The sequence below is a fragment of the Zootoca vivipara genome, chromosome 1 (genome assembly GCF_963506605.1).
Source record: "Zootoca vivipara chromosome 1, rZooViv1.1, whole genome shotgun sequence".
In the NCBI taxonomy this organism is placed as follows: Eukaryota; Metazoa; Chordata; class Lepidosauria; order Squamata; family Lacertidae; genus Zootoca; species Zootoca vivipara.
The window spans coordinates 83,684,625-83,698,140 of NC_083276.1; the positions used below are offsets into that span (position 1 = coordinate 83,684,625).

Consider the following 13,516-nt stretch of genomic DNA (forward strand, 5'->3'; position numbering starts at 1 on the left):
GTTATGAAAAGCAGGCGCGCGCGCCGGTCCCGTGTGCGTCTGCGGGCGTTTTGTTGTGAGTGACCAAAGCTGTGTCGCCATAGAAGCCTTTCAGCTTCGTATCGGTCAGCGGAAAGGGTTGCCGGGCGCTTGAGGTAGAATATCTTTTTTTTTTTTGGCCTTAGTCCGTGGAAGCGCAGGTCACCTTTATAAAAGCCTGCTTTGAAGCCTCTTCCGTATTTATCCATCCCCCATTCCCCCCCCCACCAATAATACCCCCGTCCCTTCTTTGTCATAATTATCCTCTCTCACAAACACACAACGCCAGACCGACTTCACGGGAAATCTCATGGGTGGAGACTGGCAGAATAACCAGCCTTTGTTGTTCTTGTCAAGTGGAAGAGGAGGCTACTTCATAAAGGCTTATTATTATTATTATTATTATTATTAACGCTTCCCCCCCCCCCCGGTTTCTCTGTAGGAGGCATCATCAGATAGTTGTGCTGTTGTGCTGAATGACATGTGTCCGGCAGATCCAGCATCTGAGGTCAGTACAAAAGTCAATCCAAAAATGTACGGGGCTGGATGGTGTCAGTCACCTCGTAGTTCTGAACTGGTTGTAAGGATTGGTGGGAATGCTAGAAAACCTTTCAGATCTCTTTAGCAGAGATTAGAATGATACGCTTTGATTGTGTCTGGTTCATTTTGAGATACTATGCACTCAGAGAATTTATTCTTTATCTCAGCATTGTAACTTAACAGGGTAGCTTAGTGGTTAGAGAGTGTCGGACAAGGACCTGTGAGATCAGGGTTCGAATCCCAACTCTGCCATGCAACTTGCTGAGTGACCTTGGGCCAGTCACTTTCTCAGCCTTACCTACCTCACAGGGTTGTTGTGAGGATAAAATGGGAGAGGTGAGAACCATGTGTGCTGCCTCAAGCTCCTTGGAGGAAAGGTGGGGTGTAAATGTAGTAAATAAAATAGCTATGGGTGCAGTGGTTTTGGTAAAGTAGGCTCATTTTGCTCATTGCTCATTTTCCCTTCCTTAGCAGTTTAAAGAGCCATATGAAAGGTTCATATATCAGCATCTTCAATACTATGGCTATTTCAAAGGTAAGAATCTGATCCCAATCTGGGATTGGGTCCCAAACGGGTGGGTTGGTTTTATTTTATCTACCATTATCAGGTTCTGTAATTGATTGTTATGAAAAATTTTCAGACATTTCTAAATGTTTTTAATTGTTTTGCTGTTTGCTTCCCTGGACTCTGAGAGGAAGTGTGGCATAGAAATGTAATAAATGGAACAATTTTTCTGAGCCAGCAGAACCTCTACTGCTTCATTTTATGTTTTGAACATTTATGAATAATTTTAGTTGTAAAAAGAAATAGTGTCTGGTCTCTAGTTAGCTTTTAAAAAAAGCAGTGAGGGATACTATGCTGGGGAAATAGCAGCATTAACTTTGTAATTTAGTGATGCAGACTGTAAAACACAGAAGTCTTATTAAAAACTTTTTTTCGGAAGGGTAGCCATTCTAGGCTACAATCCTCACCCTATTTACCCTATTTATTTAAAGGTAAAGGGACCCCTGACCATTAGGTCCAGTCGTGACTGACTCTGGGGTTGCGGCGCTCATCTCGCATTATTGGCCGAGGGAGCTGGCGTACAGCTTCCAGATCATGTGGCCAGCATGACAAAGCCGCTTCTGGTGAACCAGAGCAGCACACGGAAACGCCGTTTACCTTCCCGCTTGGAGCGGTACCTATTTATCTACTTGCACTTTGACGTGCTTTCGAACTGCTAGGTTGGCAGGAGCTGGGACCGAGCAACCCCGTCGCGGGGATTCAAACTGCCGACCTTCTGATTGGCAAGCCCTAGGCTCTGTGGTTTAACCCACAGCGCCACCCGCATCCCATAGTCCCTCATTATTTGGATGACACTGATAGCTATGCATACAAGCTATGCTGCTAGCATATAAAAAGTAGCCCTCATACTATAATGTTAGTTTTAAATGTTTATTCAATGGGTTTTTCCTGCCAGTATAGTAGCTCACTACAATAACGATCAGCTCAGAAATAAATTGATTTTGCCTATATTAGTTTGAGCTAGTTTTTCTCATTAATAGTAGTTTTTTCCCCCCAGATGAAAATGTTCCTCAGAGCCCCAGTTTGCCTCTTGAAAGCTGGAAGAGTTCTTGCCCTGTGTCGAAGCCGGGCAACTTCCACAAGAAAGGTAGAGCAGAAAATAATTCAAGCAAGAACTCATTCTGTAAGTAAGCTGTAAGCCTGATATGAGAAATATATTGATTGATTTGCTGTGAATGAAATGTATGATTGTGGCCTCATAGCTTGAAGGCTCCTGGGTATCTGTAAATAAATTTCTTTTGTATTATTTATTTTTCCGTTTCAGGTTCACTTATGATGGAGCCTGCACTTCTTAAAAGCAACCAACTTATGTTTGACCATCCAGAGGGGCCTGGTATTCCACGCTTGAGAGAACCTCGGAATCTTTTTTCTGTTCCCAATGATATAGATTCACTGTTGGCTCCACTCTGGCCAGTAGAATGCGAAGTGATCAAGGATTATATCCACCACATTGGTAATTTCTTGGATTGAAATCAATGTTTTACAAGGTTGATAATGTTTTGCTTTAAAGCTTTCTGGCTATTCAAGGACTGTGACTGAATACCTTTTCATTTGCACAAATCCAAATAACCCACTCCAAAATGAACAATGTAAATTTAAGATTCTCTTGGGCAGTTTTAAAAAATGTGAATATATAATATTCAATCAGTTTTCATAGTGCTTCCATACTAAAACAAACAAACAAACCATTATTTCAGTTGGCTCTATGGAGATAAGATTCCCAATTTTGTTGTTATAAACATATTGTGGATTAAATAACCATTATGTTTGCAGGATTTAATTAAGACCATTTCTCACACTCCCTTGTTATAGCAAGGAAATCAATACTTACGTTAGGAAAATATGTAAAATATAATGTGTGAATAGTGGTATCAGTGTATTTAAGATGCCAAATACACTGCCATTTCAGTGTTTGTCACCAGATGGCCGAGTGTAAGTTTAATATTGAATGTCACTCACTTTTTATTTAATAAGATGAGTTAATGAGGTCATAAAATTAATATTGTGGGGGGAAATCTATGTCTTAGCTGTGACTCATAACTTGGCATTATCTGCAGATTTATCATTACTATGGTCTCTAAGTGTTCTTGAAGCTATGAACATGAGTTTCACCAAACTGCGGGAGGCAGTGGAAGACAGGAGTGCCTGGCGTGCTATGGTCCATGGGGTCACGAAGAGTCGGACACGACTAAACGACTAAACATCAACAAATGGTCTCTAATGAAAATGTTTATAAAATAAGCCCCAAGAGTCCGATCTCTTAGAACCTTCATTGATTTGGCTCTTATTTTGTATGCTTTCCTTTCTCCAGAGTCTCAGGGCTGGAGAACTTGATCCAGCCAGTGGGCCAAATCCTGACATCTCCCATGGCTACTTTGATAGGTGGGCAGGGCCACCCATCTGTTAATCTCATGACTTCACCATGGCATCAGGTGACAAACCACACAGACCAAATTAGGACCACTGCAGGACCTAATTTGGCTTGTAGGCCAAGGTTTTCCTATCACTACTCTAATTCATGTTACAGCACATATAGTTTTCAGTTTAAGTAATTAAGTAATTTTATTTGTATTCCATTCTTCCTACTTATTTGTTTTCCTTGCCATACAACTAGAGATTGAGGGGAAATACTTCAATTCTTATTTAATGTCTTATTTTTTTCTTCTAAAAGTACAAATAAGGCCTCAATGAAAATATGTCATTGTGTATTTTGTTAGAGTGGGTTCCTCCTGAACCTGAACCTTTCTATCAGCCAACAGAAAATGAAATCGCTCCAGAAGTAATGGGAGAGGATCATGGAATTGTTGTCTATGTCATAGATCCAGGTATTTGCATACATGCACTGACAATAAACTGTAATAAAATATATAGTACATTGCATATAGTGTCTGTTCCAGTAAACAAGAATGCAGGTGTGAAAAATGTAAACTCAGAAGTCTGATTTTTTAAACAGCCTGAAATTATTATACTGTAAATAGTGAACAATTTAATCATAAAAATAGTAGCTGCCTCAAATTTGTAAAGTTTAACAATTGGTTTTGCAGAATTGGCACACATACTGCTAATTGAGACAAAACTGCAGTGCTAAGTCAGTGATAGCCATGCTTCCTCTTCTGCAGCAACCAAGGGTACCTGTTTCACTGGTTCCCGAGTTGGAGGGTCGAAAGAGCCTATCAAGTCAGCTGCAGTTAGCTTAAGAGATCCAGAAGACACCATGCTGTTGTTTGAATCACGCTTTGAGAGTGGGAATCTCCAGAAAGCCATCAGGGTGTGAGTAAGAGGAACTATCTGGAACTAAAAAAGGGGAAAACTTTTTAATATTACGGTTATGATGGGTGTGGAATCTCAAACCTGGGGCCACATAGAGCCCTCCAGGACTCTAACTGGCCCTGGCACTCTTCTTTGGTCCCACCCTTCACTGGTCCTGCACTGCTTCCTCCTCAAGTGCTTTTGTTTGAACTGTGTCCTTAGACTTTGATTATTTGTCTTGCTTGCTTGGCTGGAGAGAGATGGGGGGCGGGTGTAGAAACTTTTCTACAGGTGGAATGTAGCGTACAGTGGTACCTTGGTTCTCAAATGGTTTAGTTGCCAAACAAATCGGCTCCCAAACCCCGCAAACCCAGAAGTAAGTATTCCGGGTTGCAAACATTTTTCTCAAGCCGAACATCCTATGCAGCTTCTGCTTGAGTGCAGGAAGCTCCTGCAACCAATCGGAAGCAGCGCCTTGGTTTTTGAGCTGTTTCGGGAGTTGAACGGACTTCCGGAATGGATTAAGATCGAGAACCAAGGTACCACTGTATTGTACAAAGGTAAGTCACATTTTTTTGTTTTGCCAATTTTTGCCTCTAGACTTGCCTACTCTTAGACTGAAAAGATTCCCCACCCTGAGTCTGGGTCATCAACTGACAGTTCTCTTTAGCTTTTCCTATAATCTTGCATTGGTATATCACTTTTTGTGATATACCACCCAATCAATTGTAATTGTGCAACCTGAATTTTTTTTGTATGTGATTGAACCCCACCTGGAAATAGTGATAGTCTGGAATCATCCTTAGTCTGTAGAATTTTGATGATATGTAACATTTCCCTTCATGTATGGGAAAGTTTCTGATGGCTTCTTATGCATTTTTTCTTGATTTCTGCATTTCAGAGGCGAGTATGAATATGAACTCACATTGCGGACAGATCTTTATACCAGCAAGTACACGCAATGGTACTATTTCAGAGTACAAAATACTAGAAAGGATGTCACCTATCGCTTCACTATTGTTAATCTGATGAAAGCCAAGAGTCTCTACAGTGTAGGGATGAAGCCTCTCCTGTACTCTGAAAAGGATGCCAAGTCTCATGGTATTGGCTGGAGGAGAGAGGGCAGTGATATTAAATATTATAAATATAACACAGAAGATGGTCAGACCCTATATTGCCTCACCTGGACATTTCGTTTTCCACATAGCCATGATACATGTTATTTTGCTCACTTCTATCCCTACACCTATACAGATCTACAGCACTACCTCATGACTTTGGTAAATAATCCACTCTATTCTCAGTATTGCAAACTTCGCCCTCTGTGCCGCAGTCTTGCTGGGAACACAGTCTACCTCCTCACTATTACCAATCCATCCAAAAGTGCCATTGCTGCTGCTGCAAAGAAAGCTATTGTACTAAGTGCCAGAGTTCATCCTGGGGAAACAAACAGTTCGTGGGTGATGAGAGGATTCCTTGATTTCATCTTAAGTGATTCCCCTGATGCTCGACTCCTTCGGGATCTCTTCATATTCAAGGTTGTGCCCATGCTAAACCCAGATGGAGTAATTGTTGGAAATTACCGCTGCTCACTGGCAGGAAGGGACTTGAACAGGAACTACAGAACAGTACTGAAGGAATCCTTTCCTTGCATTTGGCACACTCGAGCCATGATCAAAAGGTGCGTGACAAACCATTTTATGAACTGGATCTCAATACCTGGGAGCAGAGTGGGTGAAATACAGAACCACATAAAGGAAACCATTATAGAGCCTTTGTGACTGTGCATTTTTAGTAATCTGTATATATATTTTTCAAATTGAAAAGATTATGTACATTGGTTTAAGAATCTGCACTGGAATTGTGTTTTAATCTGTTTTTATTGTTTTATCATGGTTTGCTGCTCTTGTATTGGAAATGCTGGCAAATACAGATCAGGAAGGAAAAGAAATAGTTCTTGAGACAACTGTAAAGACTGAGTACTTGTCTTTTCTGGGAAACATAAATAGGGAACATGAGGGGGAATGCTGTGCATGAACAGAGATCTGTCCATGGACAATTTCCATGGCAGTTTTGTGTAGTGTATGCAATGATAGTCCAACAGAGCATTCCTTACTTCCATTATAACTAAGGAGAGTAAAGAGCAATAATCAGATTGAAGCACATGTTCTCTAAACCTGCACAGTAGTGTTCATGTTTCAGTCCCTTCTCCCTCAACATGGGAGAAAGGGGGAGACTGCAGTAACTATTTACCCCTTTTCTCTTGGGGGTCCCAGGGGAGCTCTGTGGATGCGGTGGCTGATCTTCCTTGTGTATCTGTGATCCTGCAAGGCAATAGTGCTCGTGAGTGTTTGGCCAATAGTGGCAATGGTTGCAGTGCAGTGCCTGGCCTTTGCCAAAAGGGAGTTTACCTGTGTATGGGGCTGAGTACCTCCTGTGTGTAGGACACAGCTTTCTGCTGTTGGAGGAGGAAAGAATGTCATAGCACATACAGTTTGCCCAAGAGGGTATAATATTCACATATGGAAAGATGGGTGAGGAAATGAAGGGAAATGACGTTATTTTGCCATTTGTGCCAGTACCACATGCTGTATGGTGTTTTTCATGCCTGGCTAATGTGTGAATGACACTGGTGGGCAACATTGTGACTGATGAATGGTGATAGAGTTGCCCAGAAAGCTGTGGGAATGTCTGCCAGTGTTGCTGTGGTTTCTTTTGTTCCTACAGCTGTTACTGTGCTTTCTGCTTAGTTGTTGCAACTCCATGGTATTGCAACTACTGTACATTAATGCGGCATTAGCTTGGAATACTGGGAACATAGGATCAGGTTGCCTATTTACCTTATACAGTACTGTATAATGAGGCATCAAGTAGAGATCTAGCTTAAGGGATTTCATTCATTCACGAATGCTTCTAGAACTTGTTCCAACTACATAATTCTTCCACATCAGTGGGAAAGAAACAGAACAGTATGGTTATTTGTGTGCAGCCAACTAGCCATTTATATGTTTAATTGGTTTTGATTTCTTTGCTTATACCTTTTCTCTGCAAGGGTCCTTGAGGAACGTGAAGTTCTGTTGTACTGTGACTTCCATGGGCACAGCCGGAAGAATAATATATTCATGTATGGCTGTAACAACAAATATGCACAGGAGCGATTATTCCATGAACGAATATTTCCTCTTATGCTAAGCAAGAATATTCCTGACAAGGTGGGGCATGATTTATAGGGATATCTTAGTTCATTATGAATTATGTGCTGGAAATTACCTTTTGTTGCAATGTGTTTTCCTATTTCAGTTTCTTTACTCAGTTCTGAGTAAAGCATGTCCTGGGTTTTTAAATGAGAGTGTCTATAAATTACCTTAAAGCTGACTATTATATTTGGCCTACTATTCTTCTCATGATAGGAAGATGCTTTATCTTCCTGACAATTTACATTATAATGCACTGATTTTTCATCACTTAGCTGAAGTAAACATTCTGGCTTATATTATTTAGATTCAGTCATTCCACACTTGAAGTGATATGACAGCAGATGATGCATATTGAATCTAGATTGTTTTTTTCTGCTTTGAGCTACCGTATATTCCGGCGTATAAGACGATCCCCAACTTTTCCAGTTAAAATATAGAGTTTGGGATATACTCACCATATAAGAAATACGACCCAGCATATAAATATAATTTCAAACAAACTCTTCATTTTGTTCCAATATGAGATTAGTAAAACATTGGGTGATATCCAGCTAAATCATACTCCAAATAGACTCACTAAAATCAGTGGGCTTAAGTCCATTGATGTAAGTTTGTCTGTCTGAAGACTAACATTAGATGTTCAGATTAGTTAATGTATACATAAAATGGGCTTGGGTGATGATAATTTAGGAATTGACTGGGAAGTAATATATGTTGAATATACAGGAATTTTTAAAATACTAAGAACTGCCCTATATAGTAATGTAAATAGAGAAGATGTTCTAGTATTTCAAGATGTGTCTGCTTGGCTACTGCGGGTTAGATGGGCCCTTGAGGCTCGTCTTATGTTCTAAAGAGAGATAATAAATTAGTTCTAAAAATACAATCTATTTTTACCAATCTGGATGTTTAGTTTTCTTTCAACAGCTGCAAGTTTCAAGTCCAAAAGTGCAAAGAAGGAACAGGACGGGTTGTGATGTGGCGAATGGGGATAGTGAATAGTTATACTATGGAATCTACGTTCAGTGGGACAACTCTGGGTAAGTGTACATTTTTGTCCAAGACCAAAGTAGACATCTGTCAATGAGAAGCTGGTGGTATACCGCTGTACAGTAGTGGGATGTAGCACAGGAGTGACTAACTTTTTGGGGGCCAAGGGTCAACATTCACTTTTGGCCAGCCTTCTAGGGATCACATAGCAGCTGTGAGTGTAGCTGCCCCCCCCCCCCCACATTATTGCAACCACAGGACACATACATACACATGCATGCAGAATGCTCACAGAGGCACACAGAGCCTTTCCCCTCAGCTGATCCATTATCCATTATCACCTCCATCACATCTATTTTTCCATTATCATGCTGTGTAATTTCTGGCTTGTCGTAACAATGGGTAGAAAGGTAGGAAGAAAGAGGTTAAGTTATAACCTCTGTTTCAATCATCAATCTATTTAATAGTTTTTAAAAGACATTCAGCATATAATTTTTCCCATGCTGGATGTTGTGCACTGGAGAGTAATTTGCTAAAGATTGAAGAACTACTTGTCTGTTTGTCTTTCTCAGGCAATAATAATAACTCTCATTTTACCTATGAGGATCTCAAATCTCTGGGCTACCATGTCTGTGACACCTTATTGGACTTTTGTGACCCTGACCGTTCTAAGGTGAGAGTTTCCTGTTACTGATAAGCAGGATCAAAGGACAATGATGGACCAGCCAGTGTCTTTAACTATTTCCTGTTTTTCTGAGACCAGCCTCTGATACTGCCTTTTTTACTTTTCACATTTTGAAAAGGTGTCTATCGAAAGCCAGAGATATTTGGATTTGTAATGGAAGCATGGTCGGATACAAATCTGAGACATGCATTTAGCAAAGCTCCTAGTTTCCTCTTGGCTGCTCGTATATCTGAGATGTGCAAGAAATAACAAATATTTTCAAGTAGTTATTATTTATTTCATAAATTTATATACTGCTTGATTGTAAGAAAAAACATGAAAGTGGTTTTAAAAACCTCAAAATGGTTAGCAAATCTATACTACCCTGAGTGCTTCAATTCTGCTCAGATGAGATATTTGCCAACCAAAAAACTGCATTATGTAAGTTTTTAATCAGCAGTTTGCTCATGCTTTCTACCCTTTCTCTTAGTTTCAGCAATGCCTATCTGAACTTAAGGAACTACTGAAGCAAAAAATCCAGAGAAAGCTCTCAGAGCTGGGCCATGTACAAAACATAGATGGTACTTGGAGTGACATCTCTCTATCAGATGTTGAATCCAGGTAACTCAAATCTGCAAGCTTTTACTGACTCTGAACCTTAGAGAAATGACAAGGAAATAGTGCTGACATGACAACAGGTGACATTCCAGGCTTTATTGACAAATTAAAACCTGAATGTGAAATTGCTAATTTTCTTAAAAATATGTAACTTGTCCCTAAAATCAGTCCCCATACCCGAGGATCAGATGTAATACCAGTTTTTTTTAAAGGATCAGAAGTGATTTGGGATATTACAGGCCAGTTAGCTTACCATCTGTTCCATGAAAACTGGTGGAAAAATGGTTAAGTTACAAGAATAAGTAAAAAAAAAAATCTGAAGTAGAATCAGCATGGCTTTGCAATGCCACTAACCTTTTAAGAGTTCTTTTAGTGTCACAAACATGGCTTTTGTGTGCATCACTTTACTCTTGCTTAAAATTTTCTGAATGGGCATTTTCTGTTTTACTGCCCATTCATCCACTCTGGAGAGACCCTTTTGGAGCTCCATGCAATCCCTTTTTCTTTAACCATCCTGAACAATGTGGTGGTATCAGCAAAGCTGGCTACATCACTTTTCACCCTAATTCCGGGTCATTTATGGAAAAGTTAAAAAGACCAGGTTCCAATACCAGTCCTTGGGGACTTCACTTTCTTTGCCCCTCCATTGAGAGTACTGGTAACTGATTCCTACTCTCTGCTTCCTGTTTCTTAACTAATTACTGACTCATAAGAGGATCTTTCCTCTTATTCCATGCCTGCTAAGTTTACCCAGGAAACCTTGGTGTAGGATTCTATGAAAAGCTTTTTCAAATTCTAACTACACAATGTCAACTGGATCATCTCTATTTCACATATATCGCACAGGAGGCAGAATAGCAGTTGCTGGAAACCACAGGAGGAAAAAGTGCTCTTGTGCTTGAATCCTGCTTGCTTGTTTCCCAGCCACTGTTCAGCCACTGTGAAAACAAGATACTGGACTAGATAAGCCTGATCCTGGAGGTCCTTCTTATTTCATATGTTGCCCTGCATCACACCAATGGTTTTCTTTTCCTTTAATTAGCACAAGTGGCTCAGACAGTTCCCCATCAGATGGCCCCCCTGCACATTTGTTCAACATGGATGAGAAGGTGAGAGCTATTCATTTTTTGGTGAATAAATCTACCTGGAGAAATATAAAAACTTCAATATCCAGGTCCCTTGTAATGGAATGGGGACACTAACCTTACTACAGAGTGGGTTGCTATTGATATCAGTGGCTTAGAAAGAGATCATTACAGGAGATGTGAATTCTGTTACTTGAAAGAAAAAAATGCACATATTTCAAAGGACTTAATGAAAAATGGAAAAAATGATGAGGCTTTTTTATTTTGTTGCTGTATCTGTTTTCTATAGTTTATTTTTCTCATGCTTTTTGTACTAATTTATTGTCAATGAAATGTATGCTAGTGGTTTGGTAATCTATGCAAAGATGGTTTTTTCAATACTAAGCTTGTTTTGATACTAGCAATTGAAATTCTACATTGTATAGTCACACTGGCTGTCTTTGGAAAACACATTTCAGCAAGTTCTTTTAAGCATGCCTTAAAAGGCTAGGCATTTCTGCCAGAGAAGGAGGTGCTTTCCATTTGTCTTCTTCTGTTTAAAGGAAACCGTTAATATCCTAGTTCTTCAGTGATATACCCTGTTTTCCCCAAAATAAGAAATACCCATAAAATAAGCTGTGGCAGGATTTCTAAGCATTTGCGCAATATAAGCCATACCCCGAAAATAAGACATAGTGATAGGCGCAGTTCTGGAGGGTGCCATGGAAGAGGCGAGGCTGGACGCGTAATAAAAATAATACATCCCCTGAAAATAAGCCATAGTGTGTCTTCTTGAGGAAAAATAAATCTAAGACAGTGTCTTATTTTCGGGAAAACATGGTAGTAAGGAGTGTTCAGTTTCTAAATATTTAAAAAATCACACACACACAAACACCATAGTTGAGTTGATTTTGTCAGTTGTTTTCTGTGAGGTGCCTTTGAGACCTGTTTCCACATAGCAGTTGTTATGAGTAAAACATGCATGAACTGGAAGGAGAATTGCATTTTCCTGCCAATAATGTAGCGTGGTTTTAGTCCTGGGAGAATGCAGCCGCCGAACTTATATTTTGGATGAAGATATCTGGACTGCCTGCAACAGTCTTCTTCTGGAAGATGACAATTTGTACAAGTCCTAAGAAAACTTGGTACTGGTTGCTATTGGAGCCTGGATAGGTAACTTATTAGGACTATGCTGTGCAAAAGAACAAGAATTATACTGTGGGACTTAAGAACTGAGCAGAAAAATACAACAAACACTGGGAGATAAGCTGTATTTCCTATGCTTGTTGACTCAGAAGTAAATACAACTGAATTCAACAGAACTTGCTCAAATGTAAGTATGCACAAGATTACAGCCTAAATGCCACAGAGCAATCTCAATAATTTCTAAATTATTATTTATTTGGAATTTAGGAATACTTTGGTCACTGAAGGAAACAGAAATGGACTTTAAGGCCTGGTTTGCACACATCACACTAAACCATACCATAGCTTAGCATGAACATGCAGGTGTACAAGCTGTTTGAGGGGAAACCATGGCTACTTTGCTGCTCCCTGGTCATTCTGCTGCTGTGCTAAGCTGCAGTTTGGTTTAGCATGCTGTTTGAACCCAGGCTCATGCCTTAGCTCTCTCAGACAAGCCATAAGACAATTAGTTGCAGCTTGTGGTTAGCAGACCCTCCAAGTGTCCTTGTTTTCCAGGGACGTCCCTGATTTAGAGAAACCGTCCTGGGTTCTGATTTGATCCTGGAATGTCCCACTTTTCCGCAGGATGTCCCTATTTTCAGTGGAGAAATGTTGGAGGGTATGGAGTTATCTGTTTCCTGAGCCATCTGAAGGCAATCCTGTATAGGGAAGGTTTTTTAATGTTTAATGTTGACTATGTTTTTATATATGTTGGAAGCAGCCCAGAGAGGCTGGTGCAACCCAGTAAGATGTATGAGGTATAAATAGTAAAATTATCATTATGGAATGGGATGCCCTTATTTTCACTGGACAAATGTTGGAGGGTATGTGTTAGTCTGGAGAGAACTAAACCACAAGCCTGGATTTGGCAAAATGTTATGCCAAGCCATCAGTATGCAGATGACACCCAGCTCTACCTCTCTTTTAAATCAGAACCAGTGAAGGCGGTGAAGGTCCTGTGTGAGTGCCTGGAGGCGGTTGGAGGATGGAAGGCGGCTAACGGATTGAGGTTGAATCCTGACAAGACAGAAGTACTGTTTTGGGGGGACAGGAGGCGGGCAGGTGTGGAGGACTCCCTGGTCCTGAATGGGGTAACTGTGCCCCTGAAGGACCAGCTGCGCAGCCTGGGAGTCATTTTGGACTCACAGCTGTCCATGGAGGCACAGGTTAATTCTGTGTCCAGGGTGGCTGTCTACCAGCTCCATCTGGTACACAGGCTGAGACCCTACCTGCCCACAGACTGTGTCGCCAGAGTGGTGCATGCTCTGGTTATCTCCCGCTTAGATTACTGCAATGCGCTCTACGTGGGGCTACCTTTGAAGGTGACCCGGAAACTGCAGTTAATCCAGAATGCGGCAGCTAGACTAGTGACTGGGAGTGGCCGCCGGGACCACATAACACCGGTCCTGAGAGATCTACACTGGCT

The 13,516-nt window shown here is 40.7% G+C and overlaps 1 protein-coding gene across 6 annotated transcripts in view; it reads left to right on the forward strand.

The window, feature by feature from the left end:
• AGBL2 (AGBL carboxypeptidase 2) overlaps nucleotides 1-13,516 on the forward strand; it is a 30,192-nt gene continuing 16,676 nt past the window's right edge. For 2 of the 6 annotated variants that reach the window (XM_035126450.2, XM_060277880.1), the window contains exons 1-13: nucleotides 4-134; nucleotides 461-526; nucleotides 1,030-1,093; nucleotides 2,121-2,246; nucleotides 2,388-2,576; nucleotides 3,841-3,948; nucleotides 4,243-4,393; nucleotides 5,274-6,053; nucleotides 7,425-7,584; nucleotides 8,483-8,609; nucleotides 9,132-9,232; nucleotides 9,714-9,844; nucleotides 10,884-10,950. In XM_035126450.2, the coding sequence (XP_034982341.2) occupies nucleotides 500-526; nucleotides 1,030-1,093; nucleotides 2,121-2,246; nucleotides 2,388-2,576; nucleotides 3,841-3,948; nucleotides 4,243-4,393; nucleotides 5,274-6,053; nucleotides 7,425-7,584; nucleotides 8,483-8,609; nucleotides 9,132-9,232; nucleotides 9,714-9,844; nucleotides 10,884-10,950 (2,031 nt within the window). In that variant the 5' untranslated portion in view covers nucleotides 4-134; nucleotides 461-499. Of the gene's footprint in view, nucleotides 135-460; nucleotides 527-1,029; nucleotides 1,094-2,120; nucleotides 2,247-2,387; nucleotides 2,577-3,840; nucleotides 3,949-4,242; nucleotides 4,394-5,273; nucleotides 6,054-7,424; nucleotides 7,585-8,482; nucleotides 8,610-9,131; nucleotides 9,233-9,713; nucleotides 9,845-10,883; nucleotides 10,951-13,516 lie in introns of all 6 variants that reach the window. The other 4 variants (XM_060277876.1, XM_060277874.1, XM_060277885.1 and 1 more) reach the window with 4 other exon arrangements.